The following is a 13,094-nucleotide window of genomic DNA, read 5'->3' as shown; positions in this document are numbered from 1 at the left end:
TACAGGCTCAAAATGGCCAGAAACAAAGACCTTTCTTCTGAAACTTGTCAGTCTTTTCTTGTTCTGAGAAATGAAGGCAATTCCATGTGAGAAATTGGCAAGAAACTGAAGATCTCGTACAATGCTGTGTACTACTACCTTCACAGAACAGCGCAAACTGGCCCTAACCAGAATAGAAAGATTGAGAGGCCCCGGTGCACAACTGAGCAAGAGGACAAGTATATTAGAGTGCCTAGATTGAGAAACAGACGCCTCACAAGTCTTCAACTGGCAGCTTCATTAAATAGTACCCGCAAAACACCAGTCTCAATGTCAATAGTGAAGAGGCGACTCCGGGATGCTGGCCTTCTAGGCAGAGTTCCTCCTGAGAAAACATTTTGTATGATCTCTTATAAATAACTTTAGGCCCTTCCTTGTTATTGCCACAATGTTATGGTCACTACAGCCAATGGGAACTTATATTGCTTTGGACCAAATCTCTGCAGCATTGGTGAAGATATATTCAATGCAAGTGGATGTCACAGATCCACCACTATTGGACAACACTCTAGTTGGTTGAGTGATAACCTGGGTTATGTTACAGTCATTACTCACAGTAAGAAGCTTCCTCTTGAGAGGACAACTAGATGATTACCAGTCAATGTTCAGGTCACCAGTAAAATACATTTCTCTGATAGCATCAGGGTCCTTATCTAACATCACACACATATTCTCCAGATACTTACAGTTTGCATTTGGTGACCTATAGCAGCACCTTAAAAGAAGAGGCTTCAGATGAGGCAGGTGAACCTGCAACCACAGCACTTCTACTTCACATGTCATGAGATCCTCTCTGAGCTCCCCCGTAGACATTCCTGTCTTTTCAATAGATGTTATATCATTGTATTCCTACTGCTGTATCAAAGGTGTGTTCTAAGCGAGCCTCAGAAATTGCTAATATATTCATATTATCTAAGATAAGTAAATTACTAATGTCATGAACTTTGTTACTGAGGTTACATATATTTATAAGAGCTAACTTTAACCCTTTTCCTGGGTATCTTATGTAAAACTCATAATGATAATAGGTTGTATTTTTAATTATTCTATGTCTGATAATAAGAAAGAAGTAATTCATGGATTCTTTTGCAGATTATGTTCAGCAGATGCCTTGTCTGGTTTAGCTCGGCTGCAGCAGGGTGCTCTATTCTTTGTGTCGCTTCTGCATAGCTGTCTTGCTGGACTGTTGGTCTCTTCTGATTGGGGTGTTGTCCTGTTAGCATGGGAGGGTAGTTGGAATTCATGAAGTTATGAATATCCATAGGTCTGTATGGGGAACGTAAAGTAGGGATTGTAGTTTTGGTCAGGAAAAGCTCATGGCCCTACTCCTCATCACTGCGTGAAACCTCCAAGAGTTGTGTCAGTAATAGCATAATTCCCATATTGTTAATTATAATGTTATAAGACCCAGTAATGGATCAAAAATTGCTAAAGTTCAGGCCAGCAGAGTTTTCTGCTGAAAACACATCCATGGTTGGTGAGCAACAAACATTGAGCACGTGCCATAATGCATTTTAGGCCCATTTAGCAGCACTTTACATTAAGTCAATATTATTTAAATATCTAACATGCTGTTAGTTCATCTGACTGACGCATTTTCAGTTCCCATGAGAACTGATAAAATATTGTCAGCAAAACCACAAACATCACATTCAGAAGTTTCTTTGTAAGAAGCATTAGTTATTTTAGGTTTCACAGACGAACTTACAGCTTGCTTCCTTTCCTCCTCCTGTTGAGAAAAACGTTATTCATGTACTGTCCCAAAAGCACACAATAGTATAATCAATCAATGAAGACAATTTCTTTCATATGTAAAAACTTATTGGGATTTTCTCCCATATAGTAGGCTTTAGCAAGTCTGATGCTAGCATAGTTATGCTAGGTAGGGCTAACTGGATTAGCATTGATCCCTTCATTGGAGTAATTAGATTGATAGCCTTACCACTTAATTCAGTACAGTAAGCAGTTTATGTGAGGCTTCTTAAACCCCTTTCCCCATTGACTGTTGTTGTGTCCGACTAACTGAATTGTATCCTATATATCCATTATGTGAGTTATGTTGTTTGTATGTTGCCAGTGGTCATAACATATGATCAAAACACTGTTCTTAGTAGAATGACCAGTAGAAGGTCTGGAAAAGGTTATATCTCAAACATTTTAACATGAAGAAACTGGGGAACACAAACACCTTTTTTTGTAAAGAGACGTTTGGATTATGGTAAGAAGATGAGAAAGGAAGACTTGTCAAACAAGAGCAACTCAGGATTTACTGAAGATATGGAAACTTCCTTATGATGAAGCCCCAGTGAGATTTGAAGAAGTGCTCTCTCTAGTGGTGGGATAATGAAAAGTGTGTTGGATTTTCTACCCGTCTCATTAGCAGGCCTACATTACAGTAGAAATGAAACTGTATGGCTTTCTCACGCACCTTCAGCAGCAGCATCAGCTGCTCCAGCTGTACCATGAGTTCCCTGCGACTCTCCTGCAGAGCAGACATCCTCTGCTCCAGCTCATCTTTGCGTTGCCTGGTAGAGGAAAAACAACCATAATAAACTCAGCAAAAAAATAAATGTCCCTTTTTCAGGACCCTATCTTTCAAAGATAATTCGTAAAAAACTAAAATAACTTCACAGATCTTCATTGTAAAGGGTTTAAACACCGTTTCCCATGCTTGTTCAATGAACCATAAACAATTCATGAACATGCACCTGTGGAACGGTCGTTAAGACACTAACAGCTTACAGACGGTAGGCAATTAATGTCACAGTTATGGAAACTTAGGACACTAAAGAGGCCTTTCCACTGACTCTCAAAAACACCAAAAGAAAGATACCCAGGGTCCCTGCTCATCTGCATGAACATGCCTTAGGCATGCTGCAAGGAGGCACGAGGACTGCAGATGTGGCCAGGGCAATAAATTGCAATGTCCGTACTGTGAGACGCCTAAGACAGCGCTACAGGGAGACAGGACGGACAGCTGATCGTCCTCGCAGTGGCAGAGCACGTGTAACAACACCTGCACAGGATCGGTACATCCGAACACCTGTGGGACAGGTACAGGATGGCAACAACAACTGCCCGAGTTACACCAGGAACGCACAATCCCTCCATCAGTGTTCAGACTGTCTACAAGACTGTCAGACTGTCTACAGGCTGAGAGAGGCTGGACTGAGGGCTTGTAGGCCTGTTGTAAGGCAGGTCCTCACCAGACATCACCAGAAACAACGTCGCCTATGGGCACAAACCCACCGTTGCTGGACCAGACAGGACTGGCAAAAGGTGCTCTTCACTGACGACTCGCGGTTTTGTCTCACCAGGGGTGATGGTCGGATTTGCGTTTATTGTCGAAGGAATGAGCATTACACCGAGGCCTGTACTCTGGAGTGGGATCGATTTGGAGGTGGAGGGTCCGTCATGGTCTGGGGCGGTGTTTCACAGCATCATCGGACTGAGCTTGTTGTCATTGCAGGCAATCTCAACGCTGTGCGTTACAGGGAAGACATCCTCCTCCCTCATGTGGTACCCTGGTGGCATGACAATGCCATACTGCTTGTTCTGTGCGTGATTTCCTGCAAGACAGGAATGTCAGTGTTCTGCCATGGCCAGTGAAGAGCCCGGATCTCAATCCCATTGAGCACATCTGGGACCTGTGGGATCGGAGGGTGAGGGCTAGGGCCATTCCCCCAGAAATGTCCGGGAACTTGCAGATGCCTCGGTGGAAGAGTGGGGTAACATCTCACAGCATGAACTGGCAAATCTGGTGCAGTCCATGAGGAGGAGATGCACTGCAGTACTTAATGTAGCTAGTGGCCACACCAGATACTGACTGTTATTTTTGATTTTGACCCTCCCTTTGTTCAGGGACACATTATTCCATTTCTGTTTGTCACATGTCTGTGGAACTTGTTCAGTTTATGTCTCAGTTGTTGAATCTTGTTATGTTCATACAAATATTTACACATGTTAAGTTTTCTGAAAATAAACGCAGTTGACAGTGAGAGGACGTTTCTTTTTTTGCTGAGTTTATATACAAATGTAATTGTCCATTTAAATGGTCACAGATTGTTTTGTAGAAGAATTTGAGATGGGTCGGTCTACCTGAGAAGCCGTAACTCGGCCAGCAGAGTGGGGTTCTGTTGGGACGTGCATGTGGGAGGCTGGGAGGCCTGCTCGTGCTGCACTTTCAGACGCTGGATCTCCTGCAAGATCTCTCTGTGACACACATAAACACAGGCCAGTTGAAGCTAGTATGTCACATATGTAGGCTTTCTGAAGTAGTTTTGTTTGTGTGATTTAGATGGTGTGATGGATTACAGGGGGTTCTACCAGCTAGCTTGACGACATTAAGACTTGAGTTGCTTTTGTATTTTTCTGGTACTACCATGCAAACAGGGCTACAGCCCATTTGAATAACTACCAACCACAGTTGTGTGGGAAGCACATTAAGTACCACATTAAATAACCTATCACATTCCTTTCATGTAATTTGGCACGATGGCAGGGCTGGAAAGAATAGGTGAACAGAGAGAGAAAAGCAAATTCAGATGGAAACCATCCCTGACCTGTTTTTGCTCTCTAGCTCAGCAATAAGCTGCCTCTGCTGCTTGTTGGCATCCAGAGAGAAAGAGATATCGTTGGGGACCCTCTGCTGCTGTTGCTGTAAGACACATGACATTATCATTACACACAGGGACACATGATATTATCATTACACACAGGGACACATACCATTATCATTACAAATGGGGACATTATGACATCATCATTACACACAGGGACACATGACATCATTACACACAGAGACACATTACATTATCTACAGTACTGATGTCATCTGGCTGATGTTATTTCCTTATACACTACTACATAGCAGTGACATAATCAGCCACAGCGAACACTGATGGGTCAAGATTACAGGCACAAGCTCTTCCTGAATGGGAAACCTGACTAAGGAAAACAGGCATTTGCAATCAATGTGAATTCGTGCTGAGCACATGTCAGGATGCTATTCATGGTATTTCCTACTACTATGACCACCGATAGCATGTGTGTCTCACCGCGGCGTCTGCGTCAGAGGCCAGTCTAGCAGCGTAGTGGGCGATGAGACTGTGCTCTTCCTCCTGGTGGTAACTGCTCTCCAGCAAACTAAACAGGTGGAGAGAGGAGGGGAGACAGTCATCTGTCATCTACATATCTACATATTTACTGCAGTTAGGTAACTAGACACACAGACACAAAATACTGCTGCCAAATATAAAGAGTAGTTCTGCACTTACTTACATTACTGTACATCAATTTCAAATGATAATTGCAACAGTATCTGTATGATTGGTTAGTTAATTATAATGTATTTACATGCAAACACTGGAGAGTAGTTTGTATTGACTTCCATGTCAATTGTTGACGCTATTTTACAGATAAAACTATTAAAAGGTTCTCGGCTGCACATTTTTGGGACAAAATCAAAGCCATTTTGCTGAAGCCTTATAGCAGCTACATACCAATGCGCGCGCGCACACACACACACACACACACACACACACACACACACACACACACACACACACACACACACACACACACACACTATAAGCACTAAGGAACAACATTCAGCTTATACAAATGCTAAGGAAAGTTACATGCAGTTGAATCTGTAAGTATTTTCCATCTGCAGAAAGATCTCTAAGATGATGCTACTACAGAGTCCACAGAGGCGGAGCGAAGCAGGAGAGAAGAACAGCAAGGACCGAAGCAGATGATTCCTACTAATCTTAGCACCCTCACAAAATAGTCCTTTCAGATGGATACTTCAGGAAACGGTCAGTAGCTTCCATTGGATAATTTTGTAAGGATCTGAGTTTCCTTTCAGCGAAATGAACAACATTACAGGTAGAAATAGTTGAGATTTATCATACAGCATTTATTGAAACTTATAAAGACGCATTAAAGTCCAAGAAACAAAATCCAATCAAAGTACTTACTGTAACAGTCCAAGATGTTATAATAAAGGACAAACATAAACACAGATATTCTCTACAAATAACTGATTACTGCCACAGCAAAGAAGTAAACGCAGCAAAGTCTAATCTGTCATCATAAGCACATTAAAATGACAATTCTAGGGCAAGAAACTAGGTTTTTACTATATGAAGAGCAAAACAAATGCAAATTTGTACAGCCCTGTAACAACTTCATAAGCAAAACAGCATTGATTTAGCCTTCAAAACCTATTGCTTAGTAACAGCTGGTGAAAGCAGTATGGTTTATGAAAAGTGTTTAGCTACATTACTGTATGCCAACTTTTAAAAAACAAGTCAATGGTTTGTGAATGCACATACAGTGGCTTGCGAAAGTATTCACCCCCTTGGCATTTTTCCTATTTTGTTTCCTTACAACATGGAATTAAAATGAATATTTGGGGGTTTTCACCCCCCTCCCCACCTTTTGCAGCATTTATAGCTGCAAGTCTCTTGGGGTATGTCTCTATAAGCTTGGCATATCTAGCCACTGGGATTTTTGCCCATTCTACAAGGCAAAACTGCTCCAGCTCCTTCAAGTTGGATGGGTTACGCTGGTGTACAGCAATCTTTAAGTCATACCACATATTCTCAATTGGATTGAGGTCTGGGCTTTGACTAGGCCATTCCATGACATTTAAATGTTTCGCCTTAAATCACTCAAGTGTTGCTTTCGCAGTCTGCTTAGGGTCATTGTCCTGCTGGAAGGTGAACCTCCGTCCCAGTCTCAAATCTCTGGAAAACTGAAACAGGTTTCCCTCAAGAATCTCCCTGTATTTAGCTCCATCCATCATTCCTTCATTTCTGACCAGTTTCCCAGTCCCTGTCGATGAAAAACATCCCCACAGCAGGATGCTGCTGTTCTCGGGGTGATGAGAGGTGTTGGGTTTGAGCCAGAAATAGCGTTTTCCTTGATGGCCAAAAAGCTATATTTTTGTCTTATCTGACCAGAGTACCTTCTTCCATATGTTTGGGGAGTCTCCCACATGCCTTTTAGCGAACACCAAACGTATTTGCTTATTTTTTTTATTCAAAAAAGCAATGGCTTTTTTCTGGCCACTCTTCTGTAAAGCCCAGCTCTGTGGCGTGTACAGCTTATGTCCTATGGACAGATACTCCAATCTCCGCTGTGGAGCTTTGCAGCTCCTTCAGGGATATCTTTGGTCTCTTTGTTGCCTCTCTGATTAATGCACTCCTTGCCTGGTCCGTGAGTTTTGGTGGGCGGCCCTCTCCTTGAAGGTTTGTTGTGGTGCCATATTCTTTCCATTTATAATAATGGATTTAATGGTGCTCCGTGGGATGTTCAAAGTTTCTGATATTTTTTTATAACCCAACCCTGATCTGTACTTCTCCACAACTTTGTCCCTGACCTGTTTGGAGAGCTCCTTGCTCTTCATGGTGCCGCTTGCTTAGTGGTGCCCCTTGCTTAGTGGTGTTGCAGACTCTGGGGCCTTTCAGAACAGGTGTATATATACTGAGATCATGTGACAGATCATGTGCGCACAGGTGGACTTTATTTAACTAATTATGTGACTTCTGAAGGTAATCATCAAGGCTGTAGTTTAACCTGGAACAGTGTAGGGTTTCAGAACACAAATGACACACATGATGAGAACAGGGAGGGGAAGAGAGTACTGGGCAAGGACAGGCAATATGCCTTGTCTCAGTCATTGAACAAGTCAAAAGATGAAAACAAAGTTGTGTTATGCTATCCCTTTGGGATACGTCTTTTGAATTCTCCTATGAAACAAATAGTATAGATATGAATGTGATACTGAACCTGTACTGCAGTTTCAAATAGTCTACAGTACACAGACAGAAAAAAATATGCATTTATATCTTGTATCATAATCTCCTTATGGGAATTTGATCTAAATAGTCAGTGTTTGGGTTTTCAACAGTGAAAGTATTGTAAGTAAATTAATGTCAAAACTTTAATATGTCATTGGTTTGACATTTAGAAAAATTCCCAAGTAACCTAGATACAAAGCCTAGTCATGCACTAACTGCCACTCTGTCTAATAAGGCTAATGATTTCAATAAGCATTTCAAGATTGATTGAGTGATTTTTGCTAAGTACTGTTTGCTTTCTAGAGACTCCCAAGACCAAAACCCAACGTTAACCACGTTGTCAATAGCCCTGAAATGCCAGAAGAAGAGAACATGCCCCCATTCAACCTCTAGTAATCATCACATCCACGCAAGGTACTATGGATCAGCATGATTAGGGCTGTGGCGGTCATGACATTTTTTCAGTCGGTGATTGTCAAGCAAATAACTGTCGGTCTCATGGTAATTTCCGTTAATTAACATAAACACATTCAGCATCTTCTGTCTTCCACACACAGCCTACAAGCCTCTGATGATGACCTTTGGAACATCTACATTTTTAAAAGGATAATAAATCCATGTAATATAGCCTACACCATCACAATAAATCTATTATTCATTTTAGACAGGTCTAAAGAAACATCATATGAAGAAAATGTAGTCTGTTTCAGAAGAACAGAATAGCATACCCTGCATTGTCCTTATGTTAGGCCTGATCTGGCTATGCCAAATGGCTGTGGGCTACACTAGTTCATTTAGCAGACAAGATTTGCTTAGAATTCTGTAGCATTATTTTATTGTATGAAGAATACAACTGAACATAGCTGAATAAAATAGAAAGTATATTTTTTCCAAACGATTTGAGGGAGTGCTCACATGCGGCTGTTCTGTGTTTAGCGGTTAACAAAGAAACAGGTACTCCTATATGCTTAATTTAGAGTTTTTTATGTAACTTTAGTTGTTCTACAAACATTGGGTTATATGTTTAGATTAGTAATACATTCTAAGGCTGCATGATGCGACTAATGATGATTTGAAAAAAGTTGCATGAAAGGCATGAGCTCTGCTTTGTTTTTTTACGCCGGCTTTACACACTTCAACAGTCTCTCATTCACAATTTGAAAAGCACTTAATAATGCCTCGAATTTCCCAGCTGCATCCCCTTTGTGTGGCCATAACCCCCCTAAAAAAAACATGCCTTTTGCAGCCAGTAGCTGTTATGCCCTTGGGCTGAATATATTAATTGTAATTCCCTTCTCCCTGCTGTGTGCCGAAGCACATCTCACTCACATGGCTCTCAGTCATGTGATCAGGTCTTTCTCACAGGCTACAAGTGAAGACAGACACATCAGGGACGCAACTGCGCGCGTCCTTATCTAATACCGAGGCGCCTATTGAAGATGTTGGAAGAACTGTCCACATTTACTTTTCGTCAGCCAACAAGATGAGTAGTCCTAACGAACAGCAAAAGCACTAGCCTATGTCAATCTATTATCCCCCATAGTACAACAGTTGACCTATTCTATTCTGTGCGAGAAATAAATATTCGAAACTTAGTCCGGGACAGTTGTGGGATGCGATAGATCCCAAATTAATACAACCACTAGCATAAAAAAACTGTTTTAAGCAATGAGCCTGACACAACAGATGAGAACGTTTAGCTTAAAATGTTGATAAACTATTAGGCTATTTCTTCACATTATAAGCGTAGCAATGCGCACAAGGCAGTAGCCTATAAGCGTGAATGTTCCATTAGCAGGAAAACACCATTCTCAAAAGTGACCACAAATGCGATTATACATGTAATACTTTTATTAAAATTAGCATTTTTATGGTGAAAATTAACTTCCCCAAACTTGAAACTCACACGCTGTATATGTATGCCAGTTAGGCTCTACACCCATTGTAAAGTGGATTAATGTGCTTCATTTTAAGAAGTTATTTGGACACTTTAGTTGTGATACAAACCTTATCAAAACGTATAGGTCTATGGGCTAGGCTACATGAGGTGTATGACTATGATTTGAAAAAGTAGAGAGAAAAAAGCATGCGCTGTTTGCCTGTGATAATATATAATTCACAAGTGATAGGCTAATATTGCCACCCATCACACTATTCTTAATTTAATCTTGTCTTTACATATACTAAATAATATATGTGTGAAATTTGTTTTGATTTAGAATGGACCATTATCATGGACCTGTCTCCTGCCAGCCAGGTAGGCTATACTCCTGTTTTAAAGAGAAGCAATGTGCTTAATATTAGGAAGGTTGATAAATAAATATAGTAGGCCTAGCCTATAGAAAGCTGATGGGATCCTCCTCTTTTTAATAGAGGCCATCACTCTGTTTCCTCACACAATTGCATAGACTATAGAAATGTTGCGCATCAGGAGCTCATCGGCTCTCATGAAGTGTTTGATTCGATTTTCGATTACTTTGCATTGATGTCAGAGTGATTAGAGGGACAAGAGTGCCGAGTACCAGTGGTGATTAGTACTTAAGTAAAAATACTTTAAAGTACTACTTTTTGGGGGTACCTGTACTTTACTATTTATATATTTGACTACTTTTACTTCACTACATTCCTTAAGAAAATATTGTACTTTTTACTCCCTATCACCCAAAATTACTCGTTACATTTTCAATGCTTAGCAAGACAGGAAATTGTCAAATTCACACACTTATCAACTGGTCATCCCTATGGCCTCTTATCTGGTGGACTCACTAAACCGACATGCTTTGTTTGTAAATGATGTTGCAGTGTGCCCCTGGCTTTCCGTAAATAAATAAAAAACTAGAAAATGGTGCCATCTGGTTTGCTTAATATAAGGAATTTGAAATTATTTATACTTTTACTTTTGTTATTTAAGTATATTTTAAACCAAATACTTTTAGACTTTTACACAAGTAGAATTTTACTGGGTGACTTTTACTTGAGTCATTTTCTATTAAGGTATCTTTACTTTTACTCAAGTATGACAGTTGGGTACTTTTTCCACCACTGCTGAGTACCAGGCAGTTAGCAAGTTTGGTATGCTACTAATGACCATCAGCAGCATCAGAGCTTGGAGAAACCTAATTACCATGACTAAACGGTCACATGGAATTTGACTGCCATTATGACTTGTGACCGCCGGTGTGGCGGTAATACGGTCACCGTAACAGCCCTAGGAATGAGTACTCGAGTATTCGAACGGACGTCAAAGCTCCATCTTTAACCAGAGATCACGTTTTTGTACTGTAAAACTATTTTTTATAAAAAAAATATTTAACTAGGCAAGTCAGGTAAGAATACATTCTTATTTACAATGACGTCCTACACCGGCCAAACTCGGACGACACTGGGCCAATTGTGCGCTGCCCTATGGGACTCTCAATCATGGCCAGTTGTGATATAGCCTGGATTCAAACAAGGGTGTCTGTAGTGACGCCTCAAGCACTAAGATGCAGTACCTTAGACCGCTGCGCCACTGGTGGAATGTGCTTTGTGGCAGCCTGAACTGGTAAGTACAATTTGGTCCAGATATTTTTTTTTTTTGTAGAACTGCAAAAGTGTGGCTCCCACTTTCTGGAGGACCGAGTTTTGCAATCAATCGAATGCCTGGTGTAATTAAAGTATGATAGCTAAGGAGATTAAGAAAAGTCTGCCGTTTGATTGCAAATATGCAGAGGGAGTCGAAAAGAGAACACACTGAAGAATGGTTGTATAAAACAACTGTCTCCGGATTACATCTTCAAACATCCGTGACTGAGAGGGAGAAGCCTCCATCCATGTATACGGGTAAGAAAGTCTAGCTAGCTACATTTTCAGATATTATACATTTCTAATTTTGTCAGAAAGTCATTTTAATTTAAAGTTAAATAATTGGTTAGCCTAGGCTATAACCCCCCTAAACATAGAGAGGTTCTGCAAAAGCATTAGCTTGATAAAGACATAAAAAATTATTAAAACTAGGCCTATACACGAAAAAGATGTAGATGTAATTCATCACCAATGCAGTATTCAATGTGGAACTGTTAATCCATTTATTAAATTCCTAAGAACAGGCAAAATAAACTAATTTGAAAGTTTGTATATCGAAAAGAAGACAGATTTAGTTTTGTAACCCTGAAAAAATTTGTCTTTCAACTTCGCAAATTGAGCCCCGTTTCAAATGATCACTCTTTGAGAATAACTTTTCCAGACGGGAGATGCGCATCACTTCGCAGTGGCATCTTTTTTCCCTTTGAAAAATATATGTTCTATTACATCAAGTTTTTTTTACTATAAAATAGGTGTGTTGACTGTGATAAGGGCTCGGGAAATAAAGCAAGGCTATGCCATTGCACGGTCACAGGCTTCTACATGCAAGCGCCCCTGCTGCGCTTACTGCCTTTTTGCATATTGTGTTCAACGATATAATATAACTAGTTGATATCAAGGATTCAATAAATGTATTTTAAATGGCACTTGCTTTTTTATTGACTGAATATATAAGGAGCAATTTAGCAAGTAGGATTTGATATTTGTAATGGTCATGATAAATTTGGCATCGTCGAGCACTATTGGCATAGGCCTACATGAATTATGTGTGTAACTTCTCCTGTAACTTTCCTTGGTTCTACCTGGCTCGCTCAGTCAAATCAAATCTAATCAAATGTTATTGGTCACATACACATATTTAGCAGATGTTATTGCGGGTGTAGCAATATGCTTGTGTTCCTAGCTCCAAAAGTGCAGTAATATCTAACAATTCACAACAATACACCCAAATCTAAAGTGTGTGTGTGTGTATATCTACCGTGTACTTATATTATTCCTGAGTCCAAAGCTGACATTACGAGCCAGCAAAACAGAAAATTAAAGAACTTACAAGTATGTAAAAAAGGACTGTAGTTGTATGTCAATCATTGTCCCATGTGGCTCAGTTGGTAGAGCATGGTGTTTGCAATGCCAGGGTTGTGGGTTCGATTCCCACGGGGGACCAGTACGGAGAAAAAATGTATGAAATGTATGCATTCACTGTAAGTTGCTCTGGATAAGAGTGTCTGCTAAATGACTAAAATGTAAAAATTACAGAGAGTGATTAAGTTAAGTACATGTTCAGTACACTGAGAACAGAAAAAAGGAACTTGAGAGAGACTCAAAGCTAATATTAGTGTCTTGCAGCAGTTAGTTTAACTCTCCCAGGTAATGTGGGACGCCTATGAAAAGTATTGTAATAGA

General features: G+C 40.3%; 1 protein-coding gene and 1 long non-coding RNA gene across 8 annotated transcripts in view; one reads left to right on the top strand and one right to left on the bottom strand.

The window, feature by feature from the left end:
* Window positions 1-13,094, bottom strand: part of LOC106569131 (dystrobrevin alpha) — a 37,586-nt gene that overhangs the window by 9,766 nt on the left and 14,726 nt on the right. For 4 of the 7 annotated variants that reach the window (XR_001320444.2, XR_001320442.2, XR_001320443.2 and 1 more), the window contains 5 exons: window positions 5,097-5,184; window positions 4,602-4,696; window positions 4,138-4,251; window positions 2,468-2,564; window positions 1,748-1,768 (listed from right to left, as the gene is read on the bottom strand). Coding sequence is in view for 2 of the 7 variants with exons in the window: in XM_014140132.2 (XP_013995607.1) it covers window positions 1,748-1,768; window positions 2,468-2,564; window positions 4,138-4,251; window positions 4,602-4,696; window positions 5,097-5,184 (415 nt within the window). In the remaining 5 variants the exon portion in view is untranslated. Of the gene's footprint in view, window positions 1-734; window positions 1,306-1,747; window positions 1,769-2,467; window positions 2,565-4,137; window positions 4,252-4,601; window positions 4,697-5,096; window positions 5,185-13,094 lie in introns of those variants that run through there. The other 3 variants (XR_001320445.2, XR_001320446.2, XM_014140133.2) reach the window with 2 other exon arrangements.
* Window positions 5,170-8,234, top strand: LOC123726681 (uncharacterized). The gene is made up of 3 exons (XR_006758789.1): window positions 5,170-5,254; window positions 5,714-5,858; window positions 8,151-8,234. It is a non-coding gene; the product is annotated as an uncharacterized lncRNA (long non-coding RNA).

The sequence above is a fragment of the Salmo salar genome, chromosome ssa14 (genome assembly GCF_905237065.1).
Source record: "Salmo salar chromosome ssa14, Ssal_v3.1, whole genome shotgun sequence".
In the NCBI taxonomy this organism is placed as follows: Eukaryota; Metazoa; Chordata; class Actinopteri; order Salmoniformes; family Salmonidae; genus Salmo; species Salmo salar.
Note: the sequence above shows the minus strand (reverse complement) of the source record. Positions and strands in the feature narration are given on the sequence as shown.